The 13,186-nt window shown below is 37.7% G+C and overlaps 1 protein-coding gene across 1 annotated transcript in view; it reads left to right on the top strand.

Moving 5' to 3' along the window:
- Nucleotides 1–12,886, top strand: part of sh3tc2 (SH3 domain and tetratricopeptide repeats 2) — a 28,122-nt gene extending 15,236 nt beyond the window's left edge. The window contains 15 exon segments of the mRNA XM_055158849.1: nucleotides 836–1,031; nucleotides 2,316–2,412; nucleotides 2,414–2,453; nucleotides 3,589–3,639; nucleotides 4,295–4,596; nucleotides 4,891–5,085; nucleotides 5,651–6,511; nucleotides 7,020–7,240; nucleotides 8,079–8,245; nucleotides 8,622–8,799; nucleotides 9,658–9,808; nucleotides 9,908–10,030; nucleotides 10,536–10,686; nucleotides 10,788–10,984; nucleotides 11,866–12,886. Of these exon segments, the coding sequence (XP_055014824.1) occupies nucleotides 836–1,031; nucleotides 2,316–2,412; nucleotides 2,414–2,453; nucleotides 3,589–3,639; nucleotides 4,295–4,596; nucleotides 4,891–5,085; nucleotides 5,651–6,511; nucleotides 7,020–7,240; nucleotides 8,079–8,245; nucleotides 8,622–8,799; nucleotides 9,658–9,808; nucleotides 9,908–10,030; nucleotides 10,536–10,686; nucleotides 10,788–10,984; nucleotides 11,866–12,690 (3,755 nt within the window). The 3' untranslated portion in view covers nucleotides 12,691–12,886.
- The last annotated feature ends 300 nt before the right edge of the window (nucleotides 12,887–13,186 follow it).

Raw genomic sequence — 13,186 nt, 5'->3', positions numbered from 1 at the left:
AGGTGTTCACATTAACAGCGTTCACATCAAAATAGTATTTAAAAATCATTGAAGCAATACCAACAAGGCAATATATATATATACATATATAAGGCAATAAATATCTCTTTATTTTACAAAAAAAAAGTCCAAGTTTCAAGTCATCTTACTGTTGTTGTTTCCCATACAAACAAGCCAAGTCAGCTAATACAAGGAGGCAAAGGAAGTGGTGGTCTGTACGTCAAATCTATACTAACATAGTATTTTGAACAGCCCATAACAGCTTAACGTCTGGGCAAGGCAAGGGGAGATTATTTGTTTAGCACAATTCGTACACATCATGCATTTCAAAGTGCTTTACAGAATGAGAAAGACAGAGTCAGTCAAATGCTTTTCTCCATATGTGATGTTACAGCTTTGTCTAGAATGTTTCACAATATGGTATTAAACCTTTCTATCTTAATGGAAACCAAACGAGACCAAATTACAGATCTGTGGAGAGGCAACCCCACTCACAGTCAGAATGCCTGTTTTTATAGGTATTTTTGAGGAGTAAAACCATCTGTAATTAAATAAATGTAAGATACATCTCTTTAATGTCATACTGTGGAGCATTATAGACAGAGCAATGATTCTGATAGAAACAAGCAGTTGACGGACCCCTAACCAATATGTTACAAATGCACCTTTAATATTAAAAAAGAAGAGAGAAGAGTGAGGAACAAAACCCTTCAGTCATATGGACAGCTATTCATGCGAAATCTATATCCATGCTACAAACATGGCTCTTTAAGGTTGTGTCTAAGTCAGTTGTATTCCTTATTATTTTGTATTTTTTCTCTATCCCTGTCCACAGTGACTGGTTCGTGTGTAGCAGTGGCCGACTACAGCCCCCAGACTCCAGATGAGCTCCAGTTAAGTCAAGGGGACGTCATAGAGATCCAGGGCCTTCTCCTCAGAGGTCTGGCTGTTTTCATTGGGACCCACACGTCAACTGGGCACACAGGCTTTGTCCATAAGGCCCATGTCAAGCCTCTCAATACAGCACCTCTGTAAGTCATTTTTTGTTTGTTTTATTATTGAAATTATGAAATTACCATTTATATTGTTTGTTTTTTGTTAATATAATATATTGTAATGTATTGTGATTAATACACTGTGTCCAAATAATTTCCCTTGTGGATCAATAAAGTTTGTTGAAGTGTTGAAGAGTTTAACACTGGTGCATAGACATTCAAATAAATAAGATGAAATATTCCATAGTTTGTAATTCAACTGTCTACATGGAGAAGAGCAGGTCATGCCGTGATGCCACTAGGACAAGTTACAGGTCATATATTTTGAGAACTGACCCCACTCAGAGTTGCATGTTTTTCAAGATATTAAGTGACAAAAAACATATTGAAATACAGTAAATAAAGTTTAGATAAGTAAGTACAGATAAGTTTGAAGGTCCTATGTTACACAAAACTGACTCTTGTCAATCTTGCCATGTTAGAATGTAGTTACCTCACCAAAAAAACATACCTAGAGTTGTGTTTTGTTTCATTGGCACATGTTCACACATAAGTAATCCTGGTTTAATAGTCTGCCTATATCTCCAAAGGTAAAAAAGCTCTGTTCCACCTTCTGATGTCATGAAGAAGTAGTTTTCAAGTTATCTATGGTTCAGTAGAGATGGGCAATCCTAGGGCTGAAATCATCCAAATGATTGTAGTGAAGGTATATGGAGTTTAAAAAGACAGTGGAGCACCAATTATACCACATGACATCACACTCAGCCTCCATGCAGGGTTTGTGTTTTAAACATTTGTGAATGAAACAAAACACAACTCCAGGAAAGTTTTTGTTGAGGAAACAACATTACAACATATAGCCTAATATGGGCCTTTTAATGCCATCCTGTGGAATCTTCCAGACAAATAGCATCTCCTTGAAGATGACATGGTAGCGAATCCTCCACCAGAAAAGTTAGATGGTGCATCTTTCAATAATATTTCTGCTAATGGTAGTACACATTATGATTTTAGTCATTATAGTTTGTGGAAAAAGTCTTAGTAATGGTGAATTATTAGATTACATAATTAGATTACATACTCAGAAATTACTGTCTTGTTATTCCCACTTGTTTACATGATGGAATCTGATAAAGTAATTCTTCAGCTTCAAAGTCATTTATACTCATTCACTGCTCATTATTTACCCCATGTTAATACCCTTTAGCTAATGTTTTATGAAATTGCGTTAAGTGTGTCAGCCGTATGCACACAATGTACTGTTGAAGGCAGAGTTGGTAAACAGCTGACCTATAATGGTGCCTTTGTTTGCTGGTGCAGGGGCAGACAGTTGCTCTTTCTGACGGAGGAGGAGCGGAGCAGTCTGGCCCAGGTTAAACCATGCAGCATCGAGCCGTGTGACAGTGGCCTGCTGGAGAAAGCTCTTTTCGTCGGACATCAGCTCTGTCTACAGGCTAGGTACAAAAAAAGCAGCAATGGGGACAGAATACGGAATACATGTATTAAAATGTATCTTGTAACATATTCCTATACATGGTCCAAACAGAGATTCTGATTATGTTGAATACTGTCTACTGTCTCCTGTCTCTAATACTAAAATTTCCTTAGATTGAGTTGCATTTAAATTATAGTAAAATAATACATAAAAAATAATATATAAACATATAATAATATATAAACATAAGATTGAAGACATGCATTTCTTATCATTGATTAGAGAAGGAACAATTACATATGCACACACTGTATATTTTCTCACTAATATTGCACAGTTTGAAGCTTAAATTGTATGAGTACTGCCATGTATTTCTTTGATTTTATGAAAGTAACTGTATTCTGAGTACTAGCAAGTGAAACAGTAACTGTACCAGAATACCCTCACTCAAAATGTGTATTCTGAATATGTATACGCAGTACATGTATTCAGTTACTTCCCAACACTGGAAATAAGTCATGTCATTTCTGTGTATAAAACTGTACAAAAATCGTACAAAAAACAAATATGTCTATTTTTGTAGACAGTTAGTGAGGTTTTGTGCAAATATTCAACCTACTTCCTCACATTGTCACTCACATGAACATTGTTTTATTTTAAAGGGCTCATATTACATCATTTTCTGACCTGGTATAAAGCTGTTTCCTTATCACAAACATACCTGGAGTTTTTTTGTTTGTTTGTTTCATTCATACCTGTTTAATACACAAATCCTGCATATTTAGGCTGAGTTTTCCCCTCAGACAGAAAAGACTATGTTCCACCTTGTGATGTTATGCAGTGATACAGGAACAACTGCACTGTGTTTTTAAAGTCCATACACCTTCACTAGAATCATATCAATAATTTCAGACCTGGAATTGCCAATCTTTAGTGAACTTAAGGTAAAAGGTAACTTGAAAACTACCGCTTCATGAAATCACAAGGTGGAAAGAGTCAGTTTTGTGTAATTTAGGAGCTATGAAAGACCAGAACCCACATACAAAATTGTTATGCTAATTAAGTTGGTGGCAAAACAAATGAAAATCAGTCCCATGAGTTGTGTTGTAATTTTGAATCTACATTTAACTAAAAAGTCTATGTCTGTTATTTTTTCAGACAGACTGGATGATTCAGATTTTATGTACATCAAGAATACACCAAAACATGGTAAGTTTTTTATTACATAATACAGACAATTTAGAGCTATACTTTCTACATTATACTAGTTTAATGTTGTGAAAAGTTGTTGCGAAAGACTGTCTCTCTGCACTTCTTACATTTGTTTTGTTGAAAATGTCCTGATCATAAAACTACTAAAAACAAAACTAAAACTGGAGAAGCATTTGTAATTGCTAGTGACTTCCCAGACACATGTTTTCAAAAATAGAATTTCTCCAAAAAATTAAGTTCCTGTAAAAACAAGAACTGAAAAAACAAACTAGCAATATTTGGTCTGATTGTGGTCAAATTTGTGATTTCTGTTTTAATGGGAATCTCTGGAAAGTTCACCTTTTAAACCTGAGAAAAAATTTCCAAAAAGATACATGAACTGACATAATGAACGAATACAAAATTACATTTCAGAACATGCTTGGACCAGTGTAAATTACTGAGTTTATGCAGAATATGACAGGAGATTTTGTTGTTTGGAGGGGAATCATACCACTACAAAAATTGCAGTCTTTGTGATTTGCAAATTACGTCCATTGAAATTATGATTTCTATTTGATTGCGATTCATCTTGAAGCCCTAATCTATATTCATACATTGATGAAAAAGTCATTTTATGGCTGAATTAAAGTTCTGTATTGTTATTTCAAAGATTACAAGGTCTCATCTAGTGCCCGCCAGAGTCTGATGTCAGAGAGAAGTGGGACCCCTCCGTTTCATTCGTCCCCCCGTAACTCAGTGTCTCAGCCCTCTCCGCGTCTGTCCTTCTACCAGCCCCTCAGCACCCTGCCGCGTGAAGGAGAGCGCCTGACCTTTCACCCCGAGGACACCTTTAGAGAGCTGGACGAGTTCCAGGAGGAGCCCCCCCTCTTCCTGGATGAGAGCAGCTGGGACGGGGATGAGTCAGAACTCAGTGACCCCACCCTCACTCTGCTCAACCAGCAACACTTTCAGGTCAGACACTACTGTTTAAGGTTAAAGGGCTCATATTAGGCTATTTGTCTTTTGTTCTATTCACGTATACTTCAATAATCCTGTTTTATTAGTCTGGCTACAGCTGTAAAGCTTAAAATGCTCTGTTTCACCTTGTGATGTCATGAAGGGGTAGGGTGTTTTTGGCCAGGGAACTATATTATAACATAGATCAGAAAATACTTTAATAAAGGCCCTTTCAATACAAAATACAATTTCAATGAAGCACCTTTGTGAGCTGCTTCTTACTTACTACTTTTACTTTTGTTTGTACAGGTTGAATTCCTCCCTCTCTATGACATGCAGTATTCCTTCTTGTGGGTAACATTTGGAGGTAAGAGTGAGGAGGAGCTGTCTGGGCACTTGGAGAGCGTGAGGGAGTGTGCCAAGAGGATGGGCATGCACTGGGCACACAGACGCGCCTGCTTCCTCCTGGGACGGCTCTGTGCCAAGAAGCTCAAGCTCTCCCAGGTATGTGCTTACCTTCAACTTTGAGGAGGGATTAATTTACTGCTCATTTTACTTTATGGGGGGAACTCTCTAAAGGACATTATGTGCTGTACTTTATGTGATTATATTTCCCTTAGAAAACAATGATAAGAATGAACAACATTTTTGATTATATACCAGCACCTAACCAGATGTAAGAGTATTCATTGTTTTCAGTTTCTTGACTATCCATAGGAATTTAAAACATTAGGCCTGTATAACAATTAACAATTTAAAACAGAATATTATATCTTTTTGAATGGTGCAAATGTCTCAAAAATATGAAATATAAGAGGAAGCTGAAGCACATGAATAGGTGCTACTTTGAGTACCTTTTGCCATTCAAAACTAATCACTTTCTAAATTGGTTTATTGCTATGGCAACAATGATATTTCCAAAAACTCACTGAAATCCATAGATACACATGAAGTTTCATCCAATATCTTTCACTTATTGTTATCATTTTTATGTAGGGTTAGAGATGAGATTTTCGTCTCCAGTATCAATCAATAATGTAACATGTGCTTATTTTGCGTCTCTCCTCAGGCTCGTGTTTACTATGAAGAGGCCTTGAGCGTGTGTGTGGACAGTTTCAGTGACACTCCTCTCTTTATCGCTCTGGTCACAAACCTCACTGCTATTTATTTAAAGCAGAAGATGACGGACAAGCTCCCGCTCACTTTGGAGAAGGCCTCTGCTCTGCTCCTGTGCCTCCAATGCCATAACTTCACCTCCAGCGATGAGACTGAACTGCTAAATCTTGTACTGAGGAGGGCTATTTTCTTGGGAGATAAATACCTTGAAGCTCGCGTCTGCTACCTCACCTCCAACCTCTTCTTGTCTTTACGAAAAACTGACGACGCACTTCCGTTTGTGGAGCGATTGCAATTTCTCTCTGTGACCATAGCAACTAATGAAAACCAACCAATCGCTCCTGTAGACTTGAACTGGCTCCTAAGTGGGCTCTATCACCGTAAATACATGCCCTACTTAGCATTAGCGTCCGTCAGCTTAGACTCAAGGCAGGACCACTCCCTTCATGATGCTTTTCAGAGGATTGAATTATTTATTAAAAATTCTGTGAGGTTGAATCCGTGCTGGAAAGAAGGCACCTCTCTGCTCCCAGCACAGATAGTGGTTTATCTGCAGCAGGCTTTGGCCATAGCAGAGAGAGGGGAGGAGCTAAACACCCAGAGGGACCTGTGTTTGGGGCTGGCGTCTCTGTACCAACAGTATGGGGCACTGGATAAGGCCGTGCGGTGTGCCCAGCAGGCTGTGGAGACAGGCGGACACATCAATGAGGAGGAGAGCTTTGAGGCGTCTGTGCTGTATGGCTGGCTCCTGGTTCTGACTGGACAAGCAGAAAAGGCTCAAGCAATACTACAGCCACTGCTCACATCACTACAGGTACACCATAGACTGTATAAAGAAGTGGACTAAGGGACTGTGACTGTGAGCTCACAAATCTGTGGTTATAAGGGCGAATTTGATGCTTAGTTCCATGTTAGGAATAGGAATGTATTTATGGACAAAATAGCAAAATAAAAGCCCCTGGACCATGTACAGTGAGTTAATACAAACATTTTAGGACCAAAATGACAAGGCTCATAGCAGGAGGTACAGAGAGAGGGGTGACAGTTTTTCAATGTGTTTCAATTGGAAACAGTCGGTTGTCCAGTACACTAATGCAACCTTTTTCAGTCACTGAGTCATTTGCAAGTCTTATTGCATACCCTTATGAGCAATGTTAAATTTTATTTTTAGGACATAGACTTAAATAAATAAATTGTATAGGACACAAAGATTAATCTAGACTAAGTTATCACTGCATTTGAGGGCCGTTGAGCCTTGTTTAATCCTATTTGCATACAGTAATTTCACTTTAATTAAACCGTGCATGTGTGTCTCTCTTCAGTGCACAGACAGCCCCACACAGAGAGGAGTCATCCACAACCTGCTGGCTCTGTGTCTGAGGAAACAGGGTCGGACCGCACAGGCCCGTGGGCACCTCCAGTCTGCTCTGATCATCTCCAGGGAGAGTGGTAACCAGAGGAACCAGGCTCTGGCCCTTGCCAACCTGGGATGTCTCGCCATAGACGTGGGGGCAGCCTCTGTGGCAGAACTATTACTTGTCAGGTAAGAAACAGTTATTTGGGTCATAATTGGAATAATGTTTAGACTTATTGCAATGTATAGGGCATGTTTTGTTATGTAAAAAAGTGGTGCAAAGTTTAACGTCTGTCAGCAGAAATGAACTAAGGTAGAATCTTGTTTTCAGAATAGCTTCAGAATGTGGTGCCTTTACTCAACTCCAGAGACATTGATGGGAAGAATACTTTAAAAATGTATTTGGTTACAGAATACTGAATATCTGCAAATTTTATTTTGTAACATATACATGGGCCAATCAGTCAATACTGTATTCTGAATACCTAGAATACTTTTTCCATTGAGTTGAGCATTTAAATTATAGTGTAAAAACATACATAGTATTAAAAACTACTTTATATTTGGTTCAAAGCTTCTCCTATCACAGGGACATTTCCTATTACTACTTGGAGATGGAAAAATTACACATCCACACACCATAAGAGCTGTATTTTCTCTTGTTTTTATCTCATTAAGTCTGGACAGTTTGAAGCCTAAATTACATGACAGAATACCTCTGTGTATTCATTTGATTTTAGAAAAGTAAGTGTATTCTGAATGCCATAAAATTAAGAAGTAACTGTACCAGTATTCAGAATACATCTTCTTGGTACATGTATTCACATACTTTCTGACACTGTCCACAGATATGCCAGTTGTCAGCTGAAAGGATTTAAAGCCATAAGATTATGTGATAAATTTGTGGGACAATTTCCTAACAAATAATGCTAAGACTCAAGGTTTAAGATCAACAAATCTCCCTAATCTCTCACCTCTAATTTTTGTAATTAACTGCATACAAATATGTTTAATTGTGTTTTTCCAGATCTTTGCACCTGTTCATGGAGCTATGGGAGAGCCCAACAGATGAAGAGCACGTTCAGACGTACCTGTGGCTGGGGCGGAGCTACAAAGACAGGAGGCGGAGTCAGGACATTCGGAAGTGTTATGAAATGGGATTACTTATTGCACTCCATGCCAAAAATTTGCACAGTATGTTTGAATTTAAATTTGATATATTTCCTTATACAGTATATTGGCTGTTTACAGAGTCAACAGTTTGAAGTTGTTCTTCTTTCACACTGGGAGGAAGTTGTACTTTTTCTATATTATATTTGTAAGACATGCAAAAGGGAAATTATTAAACAAAATAACATTACTAATGAATGTTGTGTCATATGAAACACCGCCACTATTCTTATTCCTTAATCATCTGTATTGGATTCCAGTTATTGATATCCTGTTATGCCATTTTGGGGACTTTTGGGCAATTTATAGAACTCAACTGCAACAATGTTAATTCATCATCATTCTCATGAATACACTCTGTAAACTTCATGGTAAAATGTCATCTTTCTTTCTCTTAAAGGTCAGATGGTGGTGGCCAAAGTCTTAAGTCGTCTGTATGCTGACCTTCTCCTGTACGGTCAGAGCATTGTTTACTATGAGCACTGTGCTGCAGTGTCCAGAGAGCTGAAGGACAAGAGACTGGAGGGGGAATACCTGGAAATCCTCAGCAGCCTCTATCTCTCACTCAACACTGAGAAGTATGTCTCTTCTCACGTCACTATTAAACAATAATTACAATGGTTTTCTACAAGGTTTGTTGGTAACACATCAGAATAACAACATCTTAAAGGTCCTATATTAAGCAAAATTGACTCTTGTGCACTTTTTTCCATTTTAGAATGTTGTTACCTCCTCACAGACACACCTGGAGTTGCATTTTGTTTCATTCAAACATGTTTGAGTAGTATTGCAGCTGTAGTTTTCAAGGTCACAACTACCTTTTACCTTTAGTTCAGCAGAAGTTGGCATTTCCAGGGCTGAAATTATTGAAATGATTCTAGTGAAGGTGTTTTGAGTTTAAAAATAGCTGAGCATTTCCTATATTGCCACATGACATCACAAGGTGGAACAGAGTGTTTTCTGTTTGAGAGAAGAACTCAGCTTCAATCTGTAGGGCTTGTGTGTTAAACGTGTGTGTTTGTGATGAGGAACGAGCATTATAACATGGATTGGAAAATAGATGGAAAATAGTATGGTTAGTTTCTTTGGAGAGATTACTCCTTTACCTGTCATGGTTCATAGTATGGCATTAAAACTGTCCTATCTCAGACAAGTCAACCAAGTCAACACCAACTGCAAAAGTTATAGGTTAGATCAGTGGAGACGGTGGGCCTGCTCATAGTAAGAATGCATGCTTTTAGCTGCAAGATGATATACTTCCATACTGTGGAACATTTTAGGCAAAGCAATATCTTCTGTGTGGAGACAATCAGGTGACAGATCCTCCACCAGTAAAGTTACACAGTGCACCTTTACATAGTTACTATCATCCTTAACTTTGTAAACAGTGTAAGTTTTATAGAGTGTTAGTGATTTGTTTTTGTTTGTTTTTTCAGGTCATCTCGTAAATCTCTGGACTACACAAAACAGAGCCTCAGGATTTCTATAGATCTGGGCAAACGGGAGGAGGAGTCGGAGACTTGGCTTCAAGTGGGACGCATCTATTACCTTATTTCAGAGGACGAACTAGCAGATATGTATTTACAGGTAAGGAAAGCAAATTAAAGAGCATTATTAAATATAATTTGCCTTTGCTTTCACTTTCTATTTCTTTACAAACCTTTGAATACTTTCTCACATTACTAGGCAGCTGTGAAAACTGCACTGAGAATGAATGACCCCCACTTCACAATGAGCATCTATGAAGAAGCAGGAGACGTGTACTTCAAAGGCTACAGGAATCGAATGGCCTCACTACCTTTTTATAGAGTAAGATGATAAAACCTATATGTGATTTTTATTACACAGTTTTATGATCTATGTTATAATGTTGTTTCTCATCAAAAAGATATCTAGACATGTGTTTTATTCACATTTTTAACACAAACCCTGACTGAGGGTGAGTTCTTCTCTCAAACACCTTGTTCTACATTGTGAAGTAATGTGAAAATACAAGAAGTGCTCCACTGTGTTTTTAAACTCCATACACCTTCACTAGTTTCATTTGGATAATTTCAATCCTGGAATTTCCATTCTCTATTGAACAAAAGGGTAAAAAGTAGCTGTTATCTTGTAAACTCATCATGCGCTTCTTGCATTTTGAGTTTTGAAGATGTTGACAGACTAATAATGGGATTACGCAAACATACATGAATGAACTCTGGGTATGTTTTTGATGAGGTAACAACATTGTAACATGGCATAAAGCTCACAAGTCAATTTTGTGTAAAATATAAAATATATCTTGTGTGATTGTGTTTTGTTTTTTTTCCAGGACGGTGGCTTGCCTTTTGCACGATGTATTGGGGACATTCACTCAGAGTTCAGATTGTTGAGTAAACTGACCGATTTGTTTATGGACCACAAAGAATGGGAGGAGGCCCTGCAGTACGCAACACTGTCTGTTGAGGTGGCAGGAAAAACTGGTACAAAGCAGTAGTCAATTCTCAGATATGGAATGAATTTAACATCTGTCAAAATACAGAGAAAACATCAAATTTGTATTTCATTTATGTTTTAACCAAAGGCGTAGATATGAATGAGTGGTCCACCTACCACCGTCTGGCCACAGTCTACTACAGACTGGAGCAATACGAGATGGCAGAAAACTACTACCTCAAGGCCCTGTCATTCTGTTCTCCCTCCATCGAACACCCCCTGGAAGCGCAGTACTATACCAAGGTGTACAGCAGACTGGGCAATCTCACTCTGTATAAGCTGAAGGTAATGCAATCCCTCAAACTTTTCACAAAATATTTGCCATGTACATCATACTTCCCTTCATTTAATAGAATGAAATGCAATGTGCAAACCCTGTGGTAAGCTGTAATTACATGGAACTTTGGGTTAGGAGTTTCAGGTATCATGTTATTACTGGTTGTTGTGCTGTGTAACTTTTGGCACCATATAAAAATGTAATACAAGATGAGAGAAGGTTTTTTCTAGAGCACAATTTTTACACAAAGTAATTCAAAGTGCTTTACAGAAAAAGAAAGACATTCAAATTACAATTCATAAAAATGTAAATGTAAATATAAATAATAAATAGTAGAGTGCAAATTCTTTCAGTCGTATGCACAACTAAACAGAACTGATTTGAGCCTGGATTTGAACATTGTCCTCCTGTGCAGTGTTATGGACATTTCACCATTCATAATGTTAACATGATAAATATTGAGCCTCAAATTAATGAATATTTCATTTAAGTGTCATGTCCCCTGTTCATATGGGCTTATATAACACTTGGATCAATATAAAGGAAGATGTCCATCATCAAATACATAATGCAAAATCCAACAATCACGAGTAAATCATCTCCTCTGAGTCTTTTGTCTCCAGTCAAGACCTTCTCCACAAAGGCTGCCGCACAAAATATTTCATTTTCAAATAACCAATATGACATTTGTCCTTCAGACAGTCAAAACAAATCAGGGTTCTTCTGCTGAATGATCTCATACATATTATTTCTTAAATCATAATACAGCAGATAATAAAACATTAAATGAAATTCATATAGTAATTATCATGACAGGCCTAGTCTCAAGAGATCTTGTCTCTAATATAGACCCATCTTACTGACCACTGCTATTGTCTACATTTTCCAGGATGCCTTTGATGCGGTGGGCTACTTCCATTTGGCTCTGGCTGCTGCCCTAGAGGACTCGGCTAACCCTGAGGCCCTGTATGTAGTTTACATGAAGCTGGCTGAGATATATGGACACCACATGCCCAACGATCAGCTGTGTCAAAACTACAGAGAAAAGGCTCAGAGCTTAAAGAGGGTCCTGGGAGGGGCAGCAACAGGAGAGGAAGGCAAAGACAATAACAATGGAGAGTGTTGTCAAAGGGAGGAAGAGGATTCTAGTTTGGGACATTCAGAGCAGACAGAAGATAATATCAGTGCTTCAAGGACTTGTGTAACCATTGCAGACGCACAAACCTCAAATGTGGATTCTATTTTAGGAAATACTGTGAACAAAGAAGCAGATATGAGCGAACCGTTTTCAGAGAGTTTTGAAGTAAATGCTCCAGAAGGTATTGGCGGTCATTCTCACAATGACTTTAATCATCTTACTGAGTCATTTGATACAGCTAAAGAAGACATTATTGACCCAAACATTTCAATGGATCCGACACAAACAACAACAGAGTGGATTAAGGGACAGACTGACCTGCAGCCAGACCACACAGTACCAGAGCAAATACCAGTGAATCACACAAGTGGAATCAGTGAAGCATTAAGTCCCGAAAATGTCCCGCTAAATTTCCAGAGCTCGCTAAACATGGAGGACAGTGTGTCTCAAAAGGTCACTATTGAAAATGAAGATAGTTTTGAGGAAATTCATGTGGACATTGAAGAAACTGAAGAGACATTTAGAGATGGTCACCAGTCGAATACAGGAGACAACAAGCACTTCTTTACTTTATGATGACTACAGCAACATCATTTAATGCACTTAATGTGAAAATGACTTTATTGAGTGAATCTCTTGAAATTTTGTCTTGGTTTTGAATAACCATTTTTGTAAATGTATATTAGTTTGTTTGTTTTGTAAAATTATAAATTATTTGCTATTTTATATGTACATGCACATTTGATGCTTTTTTTTATAAAGAATAAACTATGGTCTTATGCAAACCAATATAATTCCTTAAATGTTGCATTATGTAACTTTTATAGTGGCTGGAGTGATCTGTCAACTGTCTCCATGGAGATGCTATTGCTGTTAAATTTAATGTTCCATAGTATGGCATTAAGCTTATTTATTTAAAGTATATTCCATTACAGTGTTTTTGATGAAATGAAAATACCTTAAAAAGCATGCATTCCTACTGTGTGTATGCTTACCTCTCCATAAATCTGACCCGTAAATTAGCCAATGATACTTAATTAATGATACCTAATAAGCAAATCAGCAAGGTGCC

Source organism: Boleophthalmus pectinirostris, unplaced genomic scaffold (assembly GCF_026225935.1).
Source record: "Boleophthalmus pectinirostris isolate CB_2022bp ecotype Guang Dong unplaced genomic scaffold, ASM2622593v1 HiC_scaffold_23, whole genome shotgun sequence".
Classification (NCBI taxonomy): Eukaryota; Metazoa; Chordata; class Actinopteri; order Gobiiformes; family Gobiidae; genus Boleophthalmus; species Boleophthalmus pectinirostris.
Note: the sequence above shows the minus strand (reverse complement) of the source record. Positions and strands in the feature narration are given on the sequence as shown.